At 46.1% G+C, this 20918-nt stretch overlaps 1 protein-coding gene across 1 annotated transcript in view; it reads right to left on the bottom strand.

The window, feature by feature from the left end:
* Window positions 1-20918, bottom strand: part of SRMS (src-related kinase lacking C-terminal regulatory tyrosine and N-terminal myristylation sites) — a 48624-nt gene that overhangs the window by 21205 nt on the left and 6501 nt on the right. The window contains exons 2-4 of the mRNA XM_081867849.1: window positions 12642-12763; window positions 4500-4666; window positions 774-915 (exon numbers count right to left, since the gene is read on the bottom strand). Coding sequence (XP_081723975.1) covers window positions 774-915; window positions 4500-4666; window positions 12642-12763 — 431 coding nt within the window. The remainder of the gene's footprint in view (window positions 1-773; window positions 916-4499; window positions 4667-12641; window positions 12764-20918) is intronic.

The raw sequence follows: 20918 nt of genomic DNA, 5'->3' as shown, positions 1-20918 counted from the left end.
TTATATATCCAGCTGCCCTTTGTCAACAACAAATTGCCACTGTTTTTTGTGTTGAATATATGCTATATGGTAATAGGTATCTAAAGCGATTTGCACATGTTGCCGTGCAACCAGTCCATGCAGAATGTAGGCACCCTATATATAGAAATGAGCAAACCAGTGATATTTTTAGGGAGGGCCCACAACACGAAACACTGTTGCTGTACAGTGGTACCTCGGGTTACATACGCTTCAGGTTACACACTCTGCTAACCCAGAAATAGTGCTTCAGGTTAAGAACATTGCTTCAGGATAAGAACAGAAATCGGTCTCTGGCGGCACGGCGGCAGCAGGAGGCCCCATTAGCTAAAGTGGTGCTTCAGGTTAAGAAGAGTTTCAGGTTAAGAACGGACATCCGGAACAAATTAAGTACTTAACCCAAGGTACCACTGTATGTAGGTTTTATTTTTATTTTTATTATCTTATATTTTGGAAATGTACATCCAGTTTTTTCTCCTTTAATTTTTTTGAGGCCCCCAAGAGAGTGGGGCCCTAACCTATACCTTATTTAGCTTATATGTAAATCCGGCACTGGTGTGTCCACAGCCTGTGTTGGACTCCCATTCCCATGAGCCCCAGCCGGTGTGAGCAATGGCCAGAGATGATGGGATGTCCTCAGCCTTACCTGACAATGCTGAAGGTTGAGCCAGGAACCTTCTGCTGTACCCCTCAGCTACAGCCCATCCCTGAAAGAAGGATTCCGCAACCAATGACATGTTCTGCACCCCACAAACCTTGCTTCATGATTTTGATGGCCACCGGCACTGTGTTCTTCCACGTTCCTTCCCACACCTCTCCGAAGCATCCTTCGCCCATCTTCCTCCAGAGCTGGAACTCTGAGCGGGGACGTTCCCATTGGTCTGTCTCAGTAGGCCTCTGAAAAAGGGCAGGCACATGGGGGGGGGGAATACTTGTCAGGAGCGTCCTACTCTCGTGTAGGACCCTGGAGATGCATGCTCACCTGGCATGTTCTCCTCCTCCTGGTCGATCATTCGGGAGCTTCAAAAGCTTTCTTCTGCCCGAACATCATAGCGACTGATGCCAAAAAGCACTAGCACACTTAGGGATCCGCAGAGTATTCATATTTTGCGTAACAGAACTCAGTAGCACAGCATTTTGGCTAATCTACGTTTATTTACATATAATACACTCAGAGCCCTCTGCTTTAGCTCCTTCCTCTTTCTCATCAGACAGCAAAGAGAGAAAGAACAAAGGACAATAGTTCCACTTCACGGAACACAGTACAGTCATATCTCATGTTATGTTTGCTTCACATTGAGCGTTTTCAGGTTGCGTCCTGCGGCGACCCGGAAGTACCGGAAAGGGTTACTTCCGGGTTTCGCTGATTGTGCATGTGCAGACGTGCAAAATGATGTCATGTGCATGCACAGAAGCGGTGAATCGTGACCCGTGCATGCACAGACGCGGGTTGCGTTCTTCTCATGTTGCGAACGGGCCTCCGGAACGGATCCCGTTCGCAACCAGAGGTACCACTGTAATACCAAAACATCCTGTCTCCATCACTTCCCACACTGTGGAATGAAAACATACACTGGCATGTGATAGACCACAATCCCATGACTGCAGACACGTGGAATAAATCTCCAACTACACTGAAACAGTAAACCTGCCCAGGGCCTGCCTGAAGGCTGGTGGGCTCTTCATCAGGGTTTTTTAAAAACAAAGGTAGGATGGCCATCTTAGGGATTTATTAGCTGTGATGCCTTCCTACATTGAAGGAATGGCCTTGTGGGTCCCAACTCTATGATTCTGTGGATAAGGTGATTGACAGGTCACACACCACAGGAAATTATATGGTTCTTGAGCCATATAATACAGAATGCAGATTTGCAACTTGGAATTGTACGTGGGGAATTGCATTCTCACTTTTAACCAAGAAAATCCGAAATGCAGTACATTCAGTGACCATTTTGCATGCGTCCAGTTGATGCACGACCCCCGATACATGGGTCGTTTTGGATCTGGAAGAGGGCAGAATGGGGCAGAATGGGGGGTTGGGACAGGGCGCAACTGGGCAGAGCAGGATTATGTGTGCTCTACGGATGCGCGCAGGGGTCAGGAATAAAACCCCCATGCAAAATTGTCTCCGCCAGTACAAGAAGGTGGACTCTGATCTTTGTGGAGTTAGATGATCTCAGGTGATTTCAATAGACTTGAGTCAGGGGTCAACAGTGGTTTTAGGTCCAAAGGCACCATGGGTATCACCCCCTCAATTCTCTCTCCCTCCGGCGGATCAGTCCCGCTGAGAGGCGGACAGAAAGGAAGCGTGCCAACACACTCTGTGTTCTCCCAGAGGATATGAGTAAATGTCTGATCCATTACAATTAATATGAGCCTTGAAAAGAACATAGAGCAGAAGGAGGAAGAGAGGAAGAGTGTCATTCTTGCCATTTCCTCCTTCAGCTCTATGTACCGTATTTTTCGCTCCATAAGACACACACCTGACCATAAGACGCACCTAGTTTTTAGAGGGGGAATGCAAGGAAAAAAAATATTCTTTAAAGGGAGTTCTGAGCAGAGCCTGTATGCATCCCAGGCTCTGCTCAGTGCTCCCTTTCACAAGCCGCATGGAGCGTGTGTGCGGCGCTTGCAGGCTTTTCCCCGAGGAGGGAGAAGGGCAGCCCGTCACTGAGAGCCAGTGTGGTGTAGTGTAGTGGTGTAGTGGTTAAGAGCAGTAGACTCGTAATCTGGGGAACCGGGTTCGCGTCTCTGCTCCTCCACATGCAGCTGCTGGGTGACCTTGGGCCAGTCACACTTCTCTGAAGTCTCTCAGCCCCACTCACCTCACAGAGTGTTTGTTGTGGGGGAGGAAGGGAAAGGAGAATGCTAGCCACTTTGAGACTCCTTCGGGTAGTGATAAAGCGGGATATCAAATCCAAACTACTCCTCCTCCTCCTCTTCTTCTTCTTCTTCTTCTTCTTCTTCTTCTTCTTGGGGGCTTTCCTGGGAGGTGAGGGAAGGGACTGAGGGGCTAATCCAGAAGCTAGAACAGCAAGAGGGAGCGCTGCACAGCGATCCCTCTTGCTGTTCTGGCTTCTGGGATAGCTGCGCAGCCTGCATTCGCCCCGTAAGACGCACACACATTTCCCCTTAGTTTTTAGGAGGGTAAAAGTGCATCTTATAGAGCGAAAAATACGCTACTTTTCAAGGGAGAAGAAGGTAACCAGCTCCATGACCGGGACAGACAGACAGGGACATTGAGAAGAGGGCTCAGGTGTTTTATGAGCACTACGGGAATAACTTAAGGGTGCCATTGTGCCCACGGGCACCATGTTGGAGACCCTGGATTAAGTATTTCTAACTCTGCACAAGATCAGGCTGTTTGGTTTGAAGGGCTTGGTTCTGGTTAGCATCCAAACTCCTGGGAAAGAAATGTAACTGTAAACAGGGAAATGATATAAAGAAATTTTGAAAAGAAAATCTGGATGACAAGAACTAAAGAGAGAGAAAAAACCAGACGGACAGACAAACCCAACCCTGCTGTTTTGTGTTGCTTGATCAGAGGCAGGAAAAGATGGTGGGAGGTATGAATTAAGGAGACAGGCTGAGGTTTCTAGGTGGGGCCTGGCTTGAGGCCAGGAAAATTTGGCAAGTGTGCGCAGGTGACTAGGAGGTGTGGAATCTATAGGAAGGAAACTGGGTAGGTGAATGTGAAGGCAGGCAGGGCGCCAGCCCTCTTTTTTTAGCCTGATCTTTCAGCCCCTCCCAGGAAACTTCAGAAGTGTCTAACTGGGCGATGTTTCTAAGGCAGCAAAATCTGGAGGAGGATCCCATCTTATACGGGGGAAAGGTACAAGGGCAACATTTCTCATTGCTGAATTGTAATTTTGCGTCAATTAGAAATCCCTCCTCCTGCGATGTAATCTGAACTTAATAATAACAATAATAAATTTTGAAACTATGTGTGTGTGCATGAAACCCACAAGCGTCACAATTCAGACTTCCACTTCCAATATGGCCATGGAGACTCGACGCTTGGCTACAGAATTCAGTCACAGAAAAATATGCATTGGGTTATGGGTGTCAGCGTTCCTATCCCCAAAACCCCCCCAAATTTCAAAGATGTGGCATGTGAATTTGCAATTGTGCAGGCTGAACCGCAAATAAAAATGAATAGATGGAGGGAGGGACAATCAGATGTAATGGAGAGAGTCGTGTTTGGTTTCCAGAGTGTACAGACATAGAGCAGTCCCATGCTAGCCAGAACTGATGGGAGTTCCAGTCAAAAACATCTGGAGAGCACCAAGCCAGGGAAGGCTTACATGGAGATACTGAATGCATAAGAGGAGGACAAAAGTAATATAGAAGACAAGCAGAAAACAGAAGTAATGCATAAGAGGAGGACAAAAGTAATATAGAAGACAAGCGGAAGACAGAAGTAATGCATGAGATCGGAAGGAAATGAGTGATGATACAGGAAAACATACCCCTATACTAACCTTTTGGATGCAGGGATGAAGCAAGGGACTATGTATGACATTCCAGTTGGCTGTGTAGTAGGCAAGGAGCTGCTCCAGATTTGGAAACATGTGTCCCTTTTCCAAGTAAAAACTCCCTCCAGGGTCTTTGTAGATTCTGAAATGTCGCACTTTGGTATGGTTCCGAACTGAAGGTTGAAGGGAAGGAGAAGACGACACAACTCGTGATTGCTCTGCCCCCAGAAATATGCCTTGAGCTAGCCCTGGTTTCCAAGCATGCTAGAAAAACACAACCTGTGTTGCTGATAGAAGTAGTATGACTCCTGCAACACGTTGGCGGCTAATATACACACAATAATTACCAAAGTGATTATACGTTCTTTGTCAATCTTCTGAGAAAAATACAAAACCTTATGCAAAGCCACAGAGACTCGCGAACTGCCCAGCCTAAGATGAACTTATAATATCTGATTTCAATTGATTTTTCAAGTGCTTAATTCAGTCTTTTGGTTTTTTAAATATTTTTAGTTAATAATAATAATAATAATAATAATAATAATAATAATAATTATACCCCGCCCATCAGACCGAGTTTCCCCAGCCACTTTGGGCGGCTCCCAATCAAGTATTAAAAACAATACAGCATTAAATATTAAAAACTTCCCTAAACAGGGCTGCCTTCAGTTGTCTTTTAAAGATAGGATAAGTTCATGAAATGGGACGCGGGTGGTGCTATGGGTAAAACCTCAGCGCCTAGGGCTTGCCGATCGCATGGTCGGCGGTTCGAATCCCCGCGGTGGGGTGCGCTCCCGTCGTTCAGTCCCAGCGCCTGCCAACCTAGCAGTTTGAAAGCACCCCCGGGTGCAAGTAGATAAATAGGGACCGCTTACCAGCGGGAAGGTAAACGGCGTTCCGTGTGCTGCGCTGGCTCGCCAGATGCAGCTTGTCACGCTGGCCACGTGACCCGGAAGTGTCTGCGGACAGCGCTGGCTCCCGGATTATAGAGTGAGATGAGCGCACAACCCTAGAGTCTGTCAAGACTGGCCCTTTAAGTTCATGAAGGTACCAACAAAAGGTAAGTTTGGTGTTGTTCACAATACCGAGAGATCCTAGTGAAGTTGTAGATGGATGTTAATGAAGTTGTAGACGACAGGGTGCCTGCGTTTTGCACCTGTTTCGCCCTGGCAGTCCAAGTAATCAAGAGGCTGCTGTTTGTTTTTACTGGGGCTTGCAGGTAGCACACTCCCAAGGTAGTTTTCTGGGCTTCTTCAGTGGTCTACTCTCAAAGCCTTGATACGTATATTGATATTCAATTTCATAGAGAATACTATTTCTTGGCTTAAGCTTAAGAGACTGATTTGCTTATCCTTCCAAGCATGGCTTCTCCCTCTTAGGTAAAGGTAAAGGGACCCCTGACCATTAGGTCCAGTCGTGTCCGACTCTGGGGTTGCGGCGCTCATCTCGCTTTATTGGCGTATAGCTTCCACAGTGTACAGCGAACAGCGGCGTACAGCCGCTTCTGGCGAACCAGAGCAGCGCACGGAAACGCCTTTACCTTCCCGCCAGAGCGGTACCTATTTATCTACTTGCACTTTGACGTGCTTTTGAACTGCTAGGTTGGCAGGAGCAGGGACCGAGCAACGGGAACTCACCCCGTCGCGGGGATTCGAACCGCTGACCTTCTGATCAGCAAGTCCTAGGCTCTGTGGTTTAACCCACAGCCCCACCAAAATCCGGATTTCGGCCTCCTGCATGATGGTTCTGACATGGGGTTGGAAAAGCGGAAAGAAAAGGGATGGAAACTGTCCTTGCCATCCACAACAATCCTGGAAGGAAATCCAAAGACCATCGTTGGCATGATTCCAAGGTGGGCTCCAAATCTGATGATGGGAATGGACTAGCCAAGCTTCTAGAGTTAGTCTGAAGACTTTTGCTAGTGCCCTGTCACCGCCTAGCCTGCGGCCGTCTCATCCTTTGCACCAAATGACTTGTGTGGGAAGGACACCATTGTTTGTTTCACAATTTAGTATAATTACATGTGAGAGAGGGAATGTTTGTATGTGTGGTGTAGTAATTAGCATTTATAGATCCGAGAAGATATTCCGTACAAGAAAGTTTCTGGAGTGAGCTCATTCTCATCAGTATGAAGACAGCTTTGCGAATGGCTCGATATTAAAAAGCCACTTGTGGATGTGTGGGTGTTTTTTTGTGGGGGGGGGAGGGGGCCTGTAAGCTGGTTACATCCCATAATAATGTCATGGAGAGCTTTTTTTTAGTTGGAACTCACTGGAACTCAGTTCCGGCCCCTCTCAGGTGAGCGCCATTGCCATTATAAGAGAACAAGGGAGGTGTTCGTGGTGAGTTGCGACACCTCTTTTTCTGGAAAAATACCACATCTGACACAAGCTTTTGGGGTGCCTGAACTCCCTGTCTAATTCCTGAGGAATTTGGATGCAGAGTTGTTGTTTTTCCCCTTTCCCTATCCTGTACCTGCAAGGGCAAATTTTATTATTTTTATTTTTAATACAGGTGTTTTGTGCAAGAACAGTTTTGCACAAAGCAGCTTTTTTTTTGAAAAATGTTTTTCTTATGTTCTTATTTATTAAATTTCTATACCGCCTCAGGGAGATTCACAACATAAAAATACAAATATAAAAAACACAAAATACATAACAAAAATAAGAACAAAAACAAATCGATAATCCCCTTTGGGACAATGGAAACAAAATAGCTTGGCTGTGCTTTGGTGTGATAGATGGCACCCAGCAAAATGCCATCATGTATCTAAAACACACACACACCGGCCCATGCAATGGGCTTCAGTGCATCCACACATGTCATTTTATGTTGGAGTGGCTTTATGTTGGAGCACCAAAACAGCATCACCCAAAATTATGGGCATGCTCAGTGGCCGCGGAATGTTGGAGCCTGATTCGTTCTTGGAGGGTTGCTATTTCCAGAAAAAGGTGGAAACTTTAACACGCCTATAATTAACCAAGCTGGAAACATCCTCTGGAAACGGTGTTGATAAACATCCAAAGAACAAGCTGGCTGCTGCTATCTTTGAATGCTGAGGTCAGCACCGGAGGTCCAGTGGCAATCCCCGCCCCCAATTTATGTAGACTTTTAAAGTTATTGTTTTTTATTTTACAGGTGCAGACTCTTTCGCTTCTGCAGATTGCTTTCCTTCTCTTGAAAAAGAAGCTTAAAGTGCTTGAAACTCACCTCCACCCTCTTCCCCTACCCCCACCGACTGTGAGAATAAGTACCGTATTTTTTGCTCTATAAGACTCCCTTTTTCCCTCCTAAAAAGTAAGGGGAAATGTGTGTGCGTCTTATGAAGAAGAAGAAGAGTTTGGATTTGATATCCCGCCTTTCACTCCCTTTAAGGAGTCTCAAAGCGGCTAACATTCTCCTTTCCCTTCCTCCCCCACAACAAACACTCTGTGAGGTGAGTGGGGCTGAGAGACTTCACAGAAGTGTGACTGGCCCAAGGTCACCCAGCAGCTGCATGTGGAGGAGCGGAGACGCGAACCCGGTCCCCCAGATTACGAGACTACCGCTCTTAACCACTACACCACACTGGAGCAAATGCAGGCTGCGCAGCTATCACAGAAGCCAGAACAGCAAGAGGGATTGCTGCTTTCACTGCGTAGCGATCCCTCTTGCTGTTCTGGCTTCTGAGATTCAGAATTTTTTTTTTTCTTATTTTCCTCCTCCAAAAACTAGGTGCGTCTTGTGGTCTGGTGCGTCTTATAGAGCGAAAAATACGGTACTTAAATGCCCCAGTTCCCTGACCTTCCCTGCCACTCCCTTGTACAGTAAGCCTGAGAGTTTCTCTTGCCTCTGCAAAGCGGTGGCCCAATCTGCCGCCCCACATTTGCTGGGAACAAACTCAAGAGCAATTGCGAAACGCTTCTTATCTGTCCTTTCACACACATATATGAAAGGGCAGCAGCGATCTTGCATCAAGGATATTGTTCCCAGGGGCCTCTACTCACCAGGATGAGTGCCTACGTTCAAGGACAACTCCCTTATGTGCTGGGTGATGTCTGCTTTTCAATATTGTGATACAGTGGTACCTTGGTTTACAGACGCTTCAGGTTACAGATGCTTCAGGTTACAGACTCCGCTAACCCAGAAATAGTACCTCAGGTTAAGAACCTTGCTTCAGGATGAGAACAGAAACTGTGCCACGGTGGTGTGGCGGCAGCGGGAGGCCCCATTAACTAAAGTGGTACCTCAGGTTCAGAACAGTTTCAGGCTAAGAACGAACCTCCAGAACGAATTAAGTTCTTAACCTGAGGTACCACTGTATAGGTAAAGGTTGAGTCCAGACAAGGGCGACTATGGGGTTGCAGTGCTCATCTCGCTTTCAGGCTGAAGGAGCCGGTGTTTGCCCACAAACAGCTTTCCGGGTCATGTGGCTAGCAGGACTAAACCACTTATGGCACAACAGGACACCGTGACGGAAGCCAGAGCGCACGGTTACCTTTCCGCTTCAGCGGTACCTTTTTATCTACTTGCACTAGTGTGCTTTCGAACTACTAGGTTGGCAGGAGCTGGGACAGAGCAACAGGAGCTCACTCCATCGCAGGGATTCAAACCACCGACCTTCTGATCTGCAAGCACAAGAGGCTCAGTGGTTTAGACCACAGCGTCACCTGCATCTCCATTTGTGATATAAAGGTAAAGGGACCCCTGACCATTAGATCCAGTCGTGACCGACTCTGGGGTTGCAGCGCTCATCTCGCTTTATTGGCCGAGGGAGCCGGCGTACAGCTTCCAGGTCATGTGGCCAGCATGACTAAGCCACTTCTGGCGAACCAGAGCAGTGAATGGAAACACCGTTTACGTTTCTGCTGGAGTGGTACTTATTTATCTACTTGCATTTTGAGGTGCTTTTGAACTGGTAGGTTGGCAGGCGCAGGGACCGAGCAACGGGAGCTCACCCTGTCACAGGGATTCGAACCGCCGACCTTCTGATCAGCAAGTCCTAGGCTCTGTGGTTTAGACCACAGCGCCACCCGTGTCCCTTTTTTATTTTGCTAGTTTACTAGGAGTTAAATACCAGCAGTACAACTTTTCTTTCAGCGTACAACATGCCACAAATTTCAAATCCGTTTTCCATAACCTTTCCCAATCTGAAATATGAATATTGTGCCCCAAATTTACGGCATGTAATGCCTTGAAAGAAAATATTATGAAAATGATTTACAGGTGGTACATGACACCAGTCAAGCTTGCAAAGATATATCATTTGCCTGATAATAAGTGTTGGAAATGCAAGGAAACTGAGGGGACATTCTTTCACCTCTGGTGGACGTGCCCAAGGGTAAAGGCGTTCTGGGAAATGATCTATAATGAGCTGAAAAAGGTATTTAGGTATACCTTCCTTAAGAAACCAGAGGCCTTCCTGTTGGGCATTGTCGGTCAGAAGGTGTTAAAGAAGGATAGAACCTATTTTATGTACGCAACAACAGCAGCAAGAATACTCATCGCAAAGTATTGGAAGACACAAGATTTGCCCACCTTGGAAGAATGGCAGATGCAATTGATAGACTATATGGAATTGGCAAAAATGACTGGCAGAATCCGAGACATGGGAGAAGAACAAACAGAAGGAGAATGGAAGAAATTTAAAGATTATCTGCAAAAACATTGTAAACTATATGAATGTTAAAGTGATGCAGGATAGTGAGACAATGTGGCATTAGTGACAAAGCTGAAAGGAATGTGCAAAGATGTTTTTATGAGTAACAAGTAAAAGAAACACACCTAAATTAACCTGATGATGGGAGATTAGAAGATAAGTGGATAGCAGTAGGAATGGTTAACTTAAAAGAAAGTAAGACACACCAAATTAGTTAAAATAGAGGAAAAAACTGCTGAAACTAAATTGGAAATTTGAAAACAGAAAAGGGAGATGTGAGGAAGTCCAGAAAGTAAGTTGTATGAAACTAAGAATTGAACTTATATAATTTTGTTTGATTTTAGTGTTTTTTATTGTTCATTGTTTGTTGTTGTGCTGTGTTGTTTTGCGTGTCATTATAAAATTTGTCGAAACTTTAATAAAAATTATTATTATTATTTTTTAAAAAAGCAAGTCCTAGGCTCTGTGGTTTAACCCACAGCGCCACCTGCGTCCCATGGCACATGGGATAGGAGCCTCTTAAAACAATGAGCCTTATGGAGCTCTGCAGGAATAAAGTCTGTGTAGAAGCAGTTGGTGGGGTGGCACAGGTAGCTCAGCCTTGCTCACCTGCCTTCCCATCATACCTAAGAGGCGCCAGGAGCAAAGTACAGCAACAGGAGCATTGGACAGGCTCCATTGCCTTGCCCACCTTATGCCTAGCATGCTAACATTTGGTGCTGGGAAGGCAGGAGAGCAATGCCTGCCCCTCTGTCTGGTTCCACCATTGGCCACTGGCTGCATGCTGAAACTGGATGGACAGGTATGCTGAAGACCCACCTCTTTCTCCTGCCCGTTGGCACCTGAGATATATTTATATACAGTTTAGGACACACCCCCAGTGGCGTAGCGTGGGGGGTGCAGGGGGGGCCGGCTGCACCGGGCGCAACATCTGGGGGTTAGGGTTAGGGGGCGCAAATCCACGGGTTAGGGGGCGCAGATTACTTGCCTTGCCCCGGGTGCTGACAACCCACGCTACGCAACTGCACACCCCATTAGACTGATTGTAAATTGCTTTAACTGATAGCGGTCAAGAAGGAGCTTTCTGCACATGCTGTAGAGGGAAGTGAGGGGCAGTTGGGGCTCATCAACCTGGCAAGGTGGTCCATCTAAAAGGTAAAGGGACCCCTGACCATTAGGTCCAGTCATGGTCGACTCTGGGGTTGCGGCGCTCATCTTGCTTTACTGGCCAAGGGAGCCGGCGTACAGCTTCTGGGTCATGTGGCTAGCATGACTAAGCCGCTTCTGGCGAACCAGAGCAGCGCACGGAAATGCCGTTTACCTTCCCTCCGGAGTGGTACCTATTTATCTACTTGCACTTTGACGTGCTTTTGAACTGCTAGGTGGCCCCTCTAGGAGAAGGAAAACTCTGGTCCTAAACCTCGACTGGATTGCAGCTGTACTCATTTGTGTGTAAGGCTTCGGGATAAAACCCTGAGGAAAATCTGTCCCTGTTTCCTTGCAGGACATCTTGGGAAGAAGAAAAGGCTAAGGAGTAAACCCTACACAAATTAGGAGCAGAGTCCCTAAGATGGTTGGATGGCATACTGTTTTATGCCTCCTTCCGGCAAGTCCTGCAGCCAAGCTGGTGCCAAATGTATTGCTCTGCTTTCCTTTGGACCACATCAGCGAAGCGGAGAGGGGGTTCTTGTTGTCTGGGCAGCCCAGGATCCCCACATGTGCTGCCCAGGCAGCGCCCCCCTTAGAGAATGTGCACTCCATTGTCTCTTGAGACAGAAGGATGCCGAAAACAACAATCCTGATATCTTACAGTGAATAATGCGTAAGTAATCCAACAAATAAAAATTATAATTAATTATTGCTTTGTAGTCTGTGAATTGAGGGACGCGGGTGGCGCTGTGGGTAATAACACAGAGCCTAGGACTTGCCGATCAGAAGGTCAGCGGTTTGAATCCCCACGACAGGGTGAGCTCCCGTTGCTCGGTCCCTGCTCCTGCCAACCTAGCAGTTTGAAAGCACGTCAAAGTGCAAGTAGATAAATAGGTAAACGGGAAGGTAAATGGCATTTCCGTGCACTGCTCTGGTTTGCCAGAAGCGGCTTAGTCATGCTGGCCACATGACCTGGAAGCTGTACACCGGCTCCCTCGGCCAATAAAGCGAGATGAGCCCAGAGTCGGTCACGACTGGACCTAATGGTCAGGGGTCCCTTTACCTTTACCTAGTCTGTGAATTATTATTGTTTTTTTAAACCCACCAGCGTTGAGCTTCAACTGTGGCAAATGGATCAAAAAAATGAGATGTCAATCTATGCCATACAGATTCTGACTCAGTTTTTAGTATCTGCCAAGGCTGATTTCCTTTCCCCAAGGAACCATGGGAGATGCAGTTTGAGGAAGGCATGGAGAATTCTTCCATCGTGGAACCACATTGAACACACTCCCTTGGGGCAGGTATTGGCAGTTCAGCTGGCTCAAAGCACTCATGAAAGGCATAAGGAGAGATTTGGTTACCTGATAGAGAGTATTCCCCTTTGTTACTCTCACTATCCCGGATGAGGAAGGAGCCATGGCGATTCGGAGGCGAGAGGAGGAGATGGTTGGCATTGGTTCTGCTAATCCCACTTATGTACCAGCTGGAAAAGAAAGTGACATATAAATCTTTTTCTTGCTTGCTTGCTTGCTTCCTCTCTCGATATACTTTTAGCTTGGCACTCATCATAATTGATGATTATCACCGCCAATTTATACATTGCAGGGGGTTTGGATTAAATGATCCTCAGGACCCTTCCACCTCTGTGGTTCTTTGAGTTGATTTCTATGGAATCATTTCAAGGCAATGTGCAATAAAACAACAAAGAACAGTTTAAAACAATTAAGAACACCACCCCACTCTAAACAAAATTAAAGTCTTCCAAAGCAGACACACATCATGGCAAAGACTCATTTATCCAGCTGGGAGAGCCAGTTTGATCCCATAGTGGTGTGGGACATTATATAGGAAATCAACAATATTATTATTATTATTATTATTATTATTATTATTATTATTATTATTATTATTATTTTGTTGTTGTTGTTGTGTTGTTGTTGTTGTTGTTGTTGTTGTTGTTGTTGTTGTTGTACCCCACCCATCTGTCTGGGTTATCCACCTAGGCACATGAAGGGGCTGAGGCTCACAGAGCCTTTTTGTAAAATTTTCTAGAGAAAACTCTGTGAGATCACTTCTTTTGTCCCTTGGCAGGAAACTATAACACTACAAACTTCCTTCCTGCCTGGGCACCCTCTTATTTCTTCACCGTACAGCTCAGAAACCTTACATGAACTTACATTTTGGACTTTTGTCTAAACCTGCCTTCATTTTGCTACTGTAATTGCTACTTAGAGTATGTAGGTAAATGCTCCTTTTATTTCTTCACAAAACAATGTGTGTGTGATTGTTGTTTTTAAGGGGGAGAAAAGGGGGCAATGCCGGGAAAATCCAGTCTGCCTTAAAGCATCCTAGATTGTTGTTTCTAGAAGGTTAAATCAGTCTTGTCTTAGCTTCCAAGTTTAAGCTGCAAAGGACAGCACTCTGCTGAGCTTACTAACATGAGCAAGGCAGGAGAATAACTAAACGATATATCCTCTTCTGGTGTCTAAATCCATTCCGACAAGTGGGGCATGATAAGAGAAGAAGAACATAAAAAGAGCCTTTCAGCTGGATCAAGCCAAAGGCCTATCTTAGTCCAGCATCCTGTTCTCACAGTGACCGACCAGATCCCTGTGGGAAGCCTAAAAACAGGTCCTGATCACAACAGCCATCCCTCCACTTGTGGATCCCAGCAATCGGCATTCAGAGGCACATAGCCTTCAACTCACAAGTCAGAACCTTTGAATTACATGAAATTTAGCTTAAAAGAATCAAAATTACTCTCAACCAACAATCTTACAATTGCTTGGGCACAGAGGCAAGTCTTTGCTTGCACTGCCAGCCCTGCCATTAGACAGAACTGGGCATTTGTCTCAGGGTGCAGGGCAGCAGTGAGCTCCTCAGCTATTCCCCTCTGTTGGGAACCAGAGCTATGTTTGCCGCAGGCCTGCCGTATTTCTCCTAAACTAGCCCCAGGGCCTAGCTAAGTGGCCGAGAATTTTCATTGTATGCAGAAGGTAGACAGCATCTTAAAAAGCAGAGACATCACCTCGCCAACAAAGGTTAAAGCTATGATTTTCCCAGTAGTGATGTATGGAAGTGAGAGCTGGACCATAAAGAAGGCTGATGGCCGAAGAATAGATGCTTTTGAATTATGGTGCTGGAGGAGACTCTTGAGAGTCCCATGGACTGCAAGAAGATCAAACCTCTCCATTCTGAAGGAAATCAGCCCTGAGTACTCACTGGAAGGACAGATCATGAAGCTGAGGCTCCAATACTTTGGCCACCTCATGAGAAGAGAAGACTCCCTGGAAAAGACCCTGATGTTGGGAAAGATGGAGGGCACAAGGAAAAGGGGATGACAGAGGACGAGATGGTTGGACAGTGTTCTCGAAGCTACCAGCATGAGTTTGACCAAACAGCAGGAGGCAGTGGAAGACAGGAGTGCCTGGTATGCTCTGGTCCATGGGGTCACAAAGAGTCAGACACGACTAAATGACTAAATGACTAAACAACAACAACAACATGCAGAAGGTTTCAACTTCAATTTTTTCCAGTTAAGGCTGGGAGAGGCCACTCTCTGAAAACTTAGATAGTCTCTGGCAGTCTGTGCAGAGATCAGGGCTGGTGAGCAGAGAGTCCTGCTGGGGGCTGCTTCGTAGCAGTAGAAGTAGACTCCTCCCTCTGCACACCCTGTAGGCCAAATTTGACAGGCAAGCAGGGCTGCCTCTCCATCCATCACCTGCGAGATGATTGACAGGTGGGGGTTGCCCCCCCTCTCAAAATTAGCCCATGGGTTGGGAAGGCAAAATAAAGATCTGGTCTAAAAGGCTCCTTGCCCAGTTTGTTAACAGTACTGAGCAAGATGAACCAAAGCTCTGATTCCGTATAAAGCAGAATTAAACCTTATTGCGAATTTTTGATCCTGCTTTAGTTAACTGCAGCTTGGAAGGCTTGGAAGCAGCACTCACCAGGGAGTAAATAGAAGGGTTTTTCTTTGATCAAGAGACTTCAAAGTATGTTGGGGATTTAATACAGATATTCATTTAAGTGGTGGCCTTTTTAAAAAAACCAACAACAGCTGTTTGCGATTCTGTAAAGCAACCCTCCCCACTCTGAGGTTTCTTATTGCTACGTAGAGCGCAAAACCATCCAGGAAAAGAGACACTGAGTTGAAGGCTAGGTTTAGCTGGCCCTGAGAAGATCTGGTTTGGAGAGGCAGGGTGCTCAGACCTGACCAACTGGCCGCAAACTCAGAGAGCAATTCCTGAAAAACAGTTCAGAAACTTGACAGGAAGAAAGGAAAAGGCTGACACTCATAAAGGCTGTGTGTCAAAATAGGTGTTTTCTTTTGTTTGCGAGTTCACCCTGGCTGGCTCTCCCTCAGGCAGAGAGAGGTGTCTGCTGCAGACTGCTGATTTGAGGTTTCATGAAAGGACAGTATATTGCTAGTTATTTGTTATTGTCTTTCATCTGCAAGGGAATTGGGTGAGGTGTTTGTGGCATTTCTCATACCTCCTCTGCATGCAACGTGCTTTAAAGACATAGTGTGCGAACGGTTTGGGGCCAGCTTACTTGAAATTGTCTTTGCTTGCTTCTACGCTGTGTATTTTTGTGTTTTTATATTGCAAATCACCCTGCGACGGTTGGGTCAAGGGCGCCATAGAAATTTAATAAATAATCATTGTTGTTGGCATTTCTCTGTCTCCAGAGACAATGGAGGGCGCCTCCGGGGGTGAAGTCAAACAATTGCGGCACCTGCTGTGAGAATCGCGACGACTGCTGTGGCTGCAGAGGCCAGTAACCCCTGAGAGCTGCCTCTCATGTTGTTTTTGCTGCATTGGCAGCACTGAAGCGACCTCACCAGGGTGCAAGCCTGGGCAGTGTGTCTGGAGGTCCTGGGCTGCCCAGATGACAAGACACCCCCCCGCCTTGGCTCACCAATGTGTATAAAACGATCAATAAAAAAATAAGCCAGTCTCTCACGCTGACCAATCAACAGATATCCACGCACGAACAAACCACTTCCTTATCTTGTGGGTTTGCAAACATGTGCACAATGTCCAAGCACAGGACGCCCTCGCGAGCACCATTAGGAAATGAAACAGCATACCTTCCAACATTCACGTACCTATGGGACCGCCTCTCCTGGTATGCCCTGCGGAGGACCTTAAGGTCCACAAATAACAACACTTTGGAGGTCCCGAGCCTCAAGGAGGTTAGATTGGTCTCAACTAGGGCCAGGGCCTTTTCAGCACTGGCCCCACTTGGTGGAACGCTCTGTCACAAGAGACATAGGCCTGCGGGACTTGACATCTTTCCGCAGGGCCTGCAAGACAGAGCTGTTCTGCCTGGCCTTTGGTTTGGACTCAGTCTGACCCTTATGTTTCCCTCCCCTTGTGGTCTTGATTTATCAGCAATTTTAAAATGAGGCTGCATTTTAAATTGTATTTTAACTTGTATTTTAAATTGGTTCCTCCCCCTCTCCTTTCCCCCTATTATGTTTTTACTGTGATTTTATTAGTGTTAGCCGCCCAGAGCCTGGCTCTAGCCAGGGAGGGCGGGATATAAATAAAATTTATTATTATTATTATTCCTCAAATGAAAATCGGGACATTTTTCAGTCCCTACCTACTGACCCTTCTTGACCCCACATTTTTGTGCCTCCCCTGCCCCCCGGCAGAGCATTTCCATCTCATCCTCCCCCCCCCCCCGAGCTCTGTAGCATTTTGTGCTGGCAGGGGAAATAGTGACATTCCTGGATCAAATCAGAAGCTGGGATGGCTTTCGTAATTCCAGTACTGTCCCTGGAAAACAGGGGCCCTTGGAGGGTATGAAATGGGCATGCCTGAACCACATGACAAGCCACTGAACTTGCAATAAAGCGTGTTCTCCTTCATGGAGAGCATGTGTTGCGGTGGGGGCCGCCAGGACACTCCAAAGTTGGGGGGCGGGCTAATTGATCGTTGGCCACTGATGCGATTGGGGCTTCCCTTGTTGTTGGGAAGAAGTTAATGTTGCCATTTATTGATTGACAGCCAGAAATAGTAAAACTCCTTGCACGAGGCTAGGGCTTCCTCTTTTCGCCCGTGCATCGGATTGCCCGTCCCTCCCTCCCTAGAATAGGGTTGTTTGCTTTGACCTTGCTATGCCTGTCATGGGGTCGTCTGCTTTGGAGCGGGGGCCTGGTAGGAATTTTGTCCATCTGGCTGATTGGCTGGGGCCATTTGGTTTTTGCCTACTGCGTAGCAAATCGTCACAACCTGTAAGGTTCGCGGTTAGGCATTGGTTTATGGTTTGGTTGGTTGAAGGGCATGGATTGGCTGTGCCTGCCCCTCTAATGCTGCTGCTGCAAGGGATTCCGTTAAAGGAATTGGGAGCTAACTATTGCTTGTCCACACTGTCAAGGGGGCTCGGGCCATAGCAATGAGCTCCTGGTTGCATTTGGGGTGAGGGCAGGTTCCCTGCTCCACGTAACCCCCAAGTGAATTCCCCCATTCTGACTTTCGCATCGTGCGGAATGTCAGTCTGTCCCCCATGGTGGGGGCAGATAGTCGCAACCAATGCCTAAGCAACCACTCACAAATTTGTATTTTAATAAAGTTGTGGCCAAAATTATGCCCAAAATCTTAAACAAAAATTTCTGTGTGATGTGTGAGTTATTGGGGTGGACCTGTGGACCTCGACACGCAACAGCAGCAAGAATATTATTGGCCCAAAAATGGAAGCAAGAAGAGTTACCGTTGATTGAAGAATGGAGGATGAAGTTAATGGACTATGCAGAATTAGATAAACTAACAGGAAGGGTTTGAAACGGTGAGACCAGAAATTCACAGAAGACTGGAGTAAACTTACGGACTATTTGAAAAGTAATTGTGAAGAACAGATGACGTTTGTAGGGTTGCAATAAGTTTTGTGAGGAGTATTATTAGAAGTATTGTAAAAATGGACAAGGGGAAGATGATTTGTTAAGAGATGTAAAGGCAATGTAAAGTTAAGAAATGCATAAGAAGGGGTTAAAACGGTGGATCATCAGAGGTGCTGATGGAAGTACCAAAAGATTGTATAAGTGATAAGTTTTGTGGTACATTTTATAATTTATATGTTAAAATTAATAAAAAATATTATATAAAAAAAGACAAGCCACTGAACTTGTGGCCCTGAGTGGGTTTGGATTGAAAATGGAAATGTGATTACTTAGCATATTTTTTGTTTGTTTATACAGTATACATTTCCTCCTTCCCTGTCGAAACCTATAATTAGCAAGAGGGAAGGGACTTGCATGTAAAGAGAAGTTATTAGCTGTGAAATTACTTTTGGGAGGCCACTTCTCACCCCATAAATTCCCTTGTGTTTGTGGGAACCGTAGCCACCCAGGTCCTCCTGTTTTGAAGCAGCGTGGTGCCTTTCTACACCTCCGGTTCCAAATTCTGAATTTTTAAGATTCCAAATGTGGACACCAGATGCTAGCTTCTGAATGCATGCCAGGCTTTCATGTTTGAGTTCAGTGGGGGCAGCTGTTTGTTTTGTTTGTGACAGCAACTTTTGATGTGTGTGTGTGCTTGTGCATAGGCTTCACTGAACACATTTTAGCAATTAAAAAGAAAAAGATACAAGTTGAGACTGAATAACCACTGCTCTCTATACAGTGGTACCTCGGGTTACATACGCTCCAGGTTACATACGCTCCAGGTTACAGACTCCGCTAACCCAGAAATATTACCTTGGGTTAAGAACTTTGCTTCAGGATGAGAACAGAAATCGTGCTCCGGCGGTGCGGCAGCAGCTGGAGGCCCCATTAGCTAAAGTGGTGCTTCAGTTTAAGAACAGTTTCAGTTTAAGAACAGACCTCCGGAACGAATTAAGTACTTAACCAGAGGTACCACTGTATTCTGATTTTTGTTATGATGCTTTCATCAAACCAGAGCTGGAGAAACTACGGTTGAATTTTCACATGCGAGTGCTCCTCTCAAAAATTTTTTTAGCTGAGTTTCCTGCATTTTAGGGGGTTGGACTAGATGACCCTCACGGTCCCTTCCAACTCCACAATCCTATGACTCTATTTCAGACTTTGAAAATTCAGCAGGTTTCGAGGTGCAATCCAGGTAACATTTTCTGCAAGTCTATTATAACTAATGGAACTCATGAGAACATTTTGAGTAAGTTGCAACACAAGGTTGATTATAAGTAGGCAATTTACTCAATTTCGCAAGCGACGTTTATTTTGTCTGGCTTTTAGAGCTGCTGGCTAGTCCGGCGATTCTCCTTTTTAATATGTGTGTTTTTACTATATTTTACAGCGTAATCCTATGCCTGTTTGTTTACTCCCTTCTGGCAGTACTGCCCCAGCTGCAGACCTAGGGAGGTTTGCCTGTTAGTGCTAAACATTTTATTGTTGTTGTTCATGTAGACTTTGAAACACATAATCACTATCTGAAATGTTTTAAACTCCCTGGGTGGTATACAACTAATTTTTACTCAGAGTTGACCCATTTAAAATTAAGGGATAATAATCAACGTTGGGTCTCATACCTTGGAGATTTTTAAGCAGAGGTTGGGTGGCCATCTGTCATGGATGATTTAGCTGAGATTCCTGAATTGCAAGGGGACCCTCAATGTCCCTGCCAACTCTACGATTCTGTGATTACTTTTAAATGGGTCTGCTATGAGTAAAGATTTGAATTATGGTGCTGGAGGAAACTCTTGAGAGTCCCATGGACTGCAAGAAGATCAAACCTCTCCATTCTGAAGGAAATCAGCCCTGAGTGCTCACTGGAAGGACAGATCGTGAAGCTGAGGCTCCAAGACTTTGGCCACCTCATGAGAAGAGAAGACTCCCTGGAGAAGACCCTGATGTTGGGAAGGATGGAGGGCACAAGGAGAAGGGGATGACAGAGGACGAGATGGTTGGACAGTGTTCTCGAAGGTACCAGCATGAGTTTGACCAAGCTGCGGGAGGCAGTGGAAGACAGGAGTGCCTGGCATGCTCTAGTCCATGGGGTCATGAAGAGTCGGACGCGCCTAAATGACTAAACAACAACATGAGTAAAGATTAGCTGAATGCCTCCCTCTGACTTTTGCAGAGCAACCCAAAAGGGAGAGGAAGACTGCCTTTTCCTATGTTCTGCTAGTGTCAGCAGAACAAAATGTGTGCTATGCTGTGCTTTGGTTTTCTTTTCTTTTTCTCCCTGTCAGTACGCCTTTCAACTGATGTCAGCGACTGGGCTCAAGAACTGGTTCTGCCCCAACTGGGCTAGGCGACTGGAGCACTTTCAGAGACCTTCCAGTCCTGGAAAACAGGTCTCAGTGCACTGGACTCACAACTGTGCATTGTGAGCACCAGACTCAGCAGAGTATGAACAACACGGAAGCTAGCTGTGAAGCATAATTTCTTATATTTCTAGTAGCTACTATAAACTAAAGAACTACTGGCTTGCATGAGTGTTACAGCTCCCACTCAGCCATCTAGTCACTACATAGATAAGACTCACTCCACACACAGAGTCAGGCAGTCAGTCAGGAGCGGAAGAGTAGAAGATTAGGAGATTCTTGCAATGGAAGGGGGTGAAAATATCAACACTCCCCCCCTCTAAAATGGTTCCCCTCCCAAAATAAACCACACCAGCTGTAAGAATGGTGCAGTTTGATCCGTGTCCCAG

This window comes from Podarcis erhardii, assembly GCF_964252035.2.
Source record: "Podarcis erhardii genome assembly, chromosome: 6".
Lineage (NCBI taxonomy): Eukaryota > Metazoa > Chordata > Lepidosauria > Squamata > Lacertidae > Podarcis > Podarcis erhardii.
The sequence above is the reverse complement of the archived record's forward strand: the minus strand, read 5'-3'. Positions and strand labels throughout refer to the sequence as shown.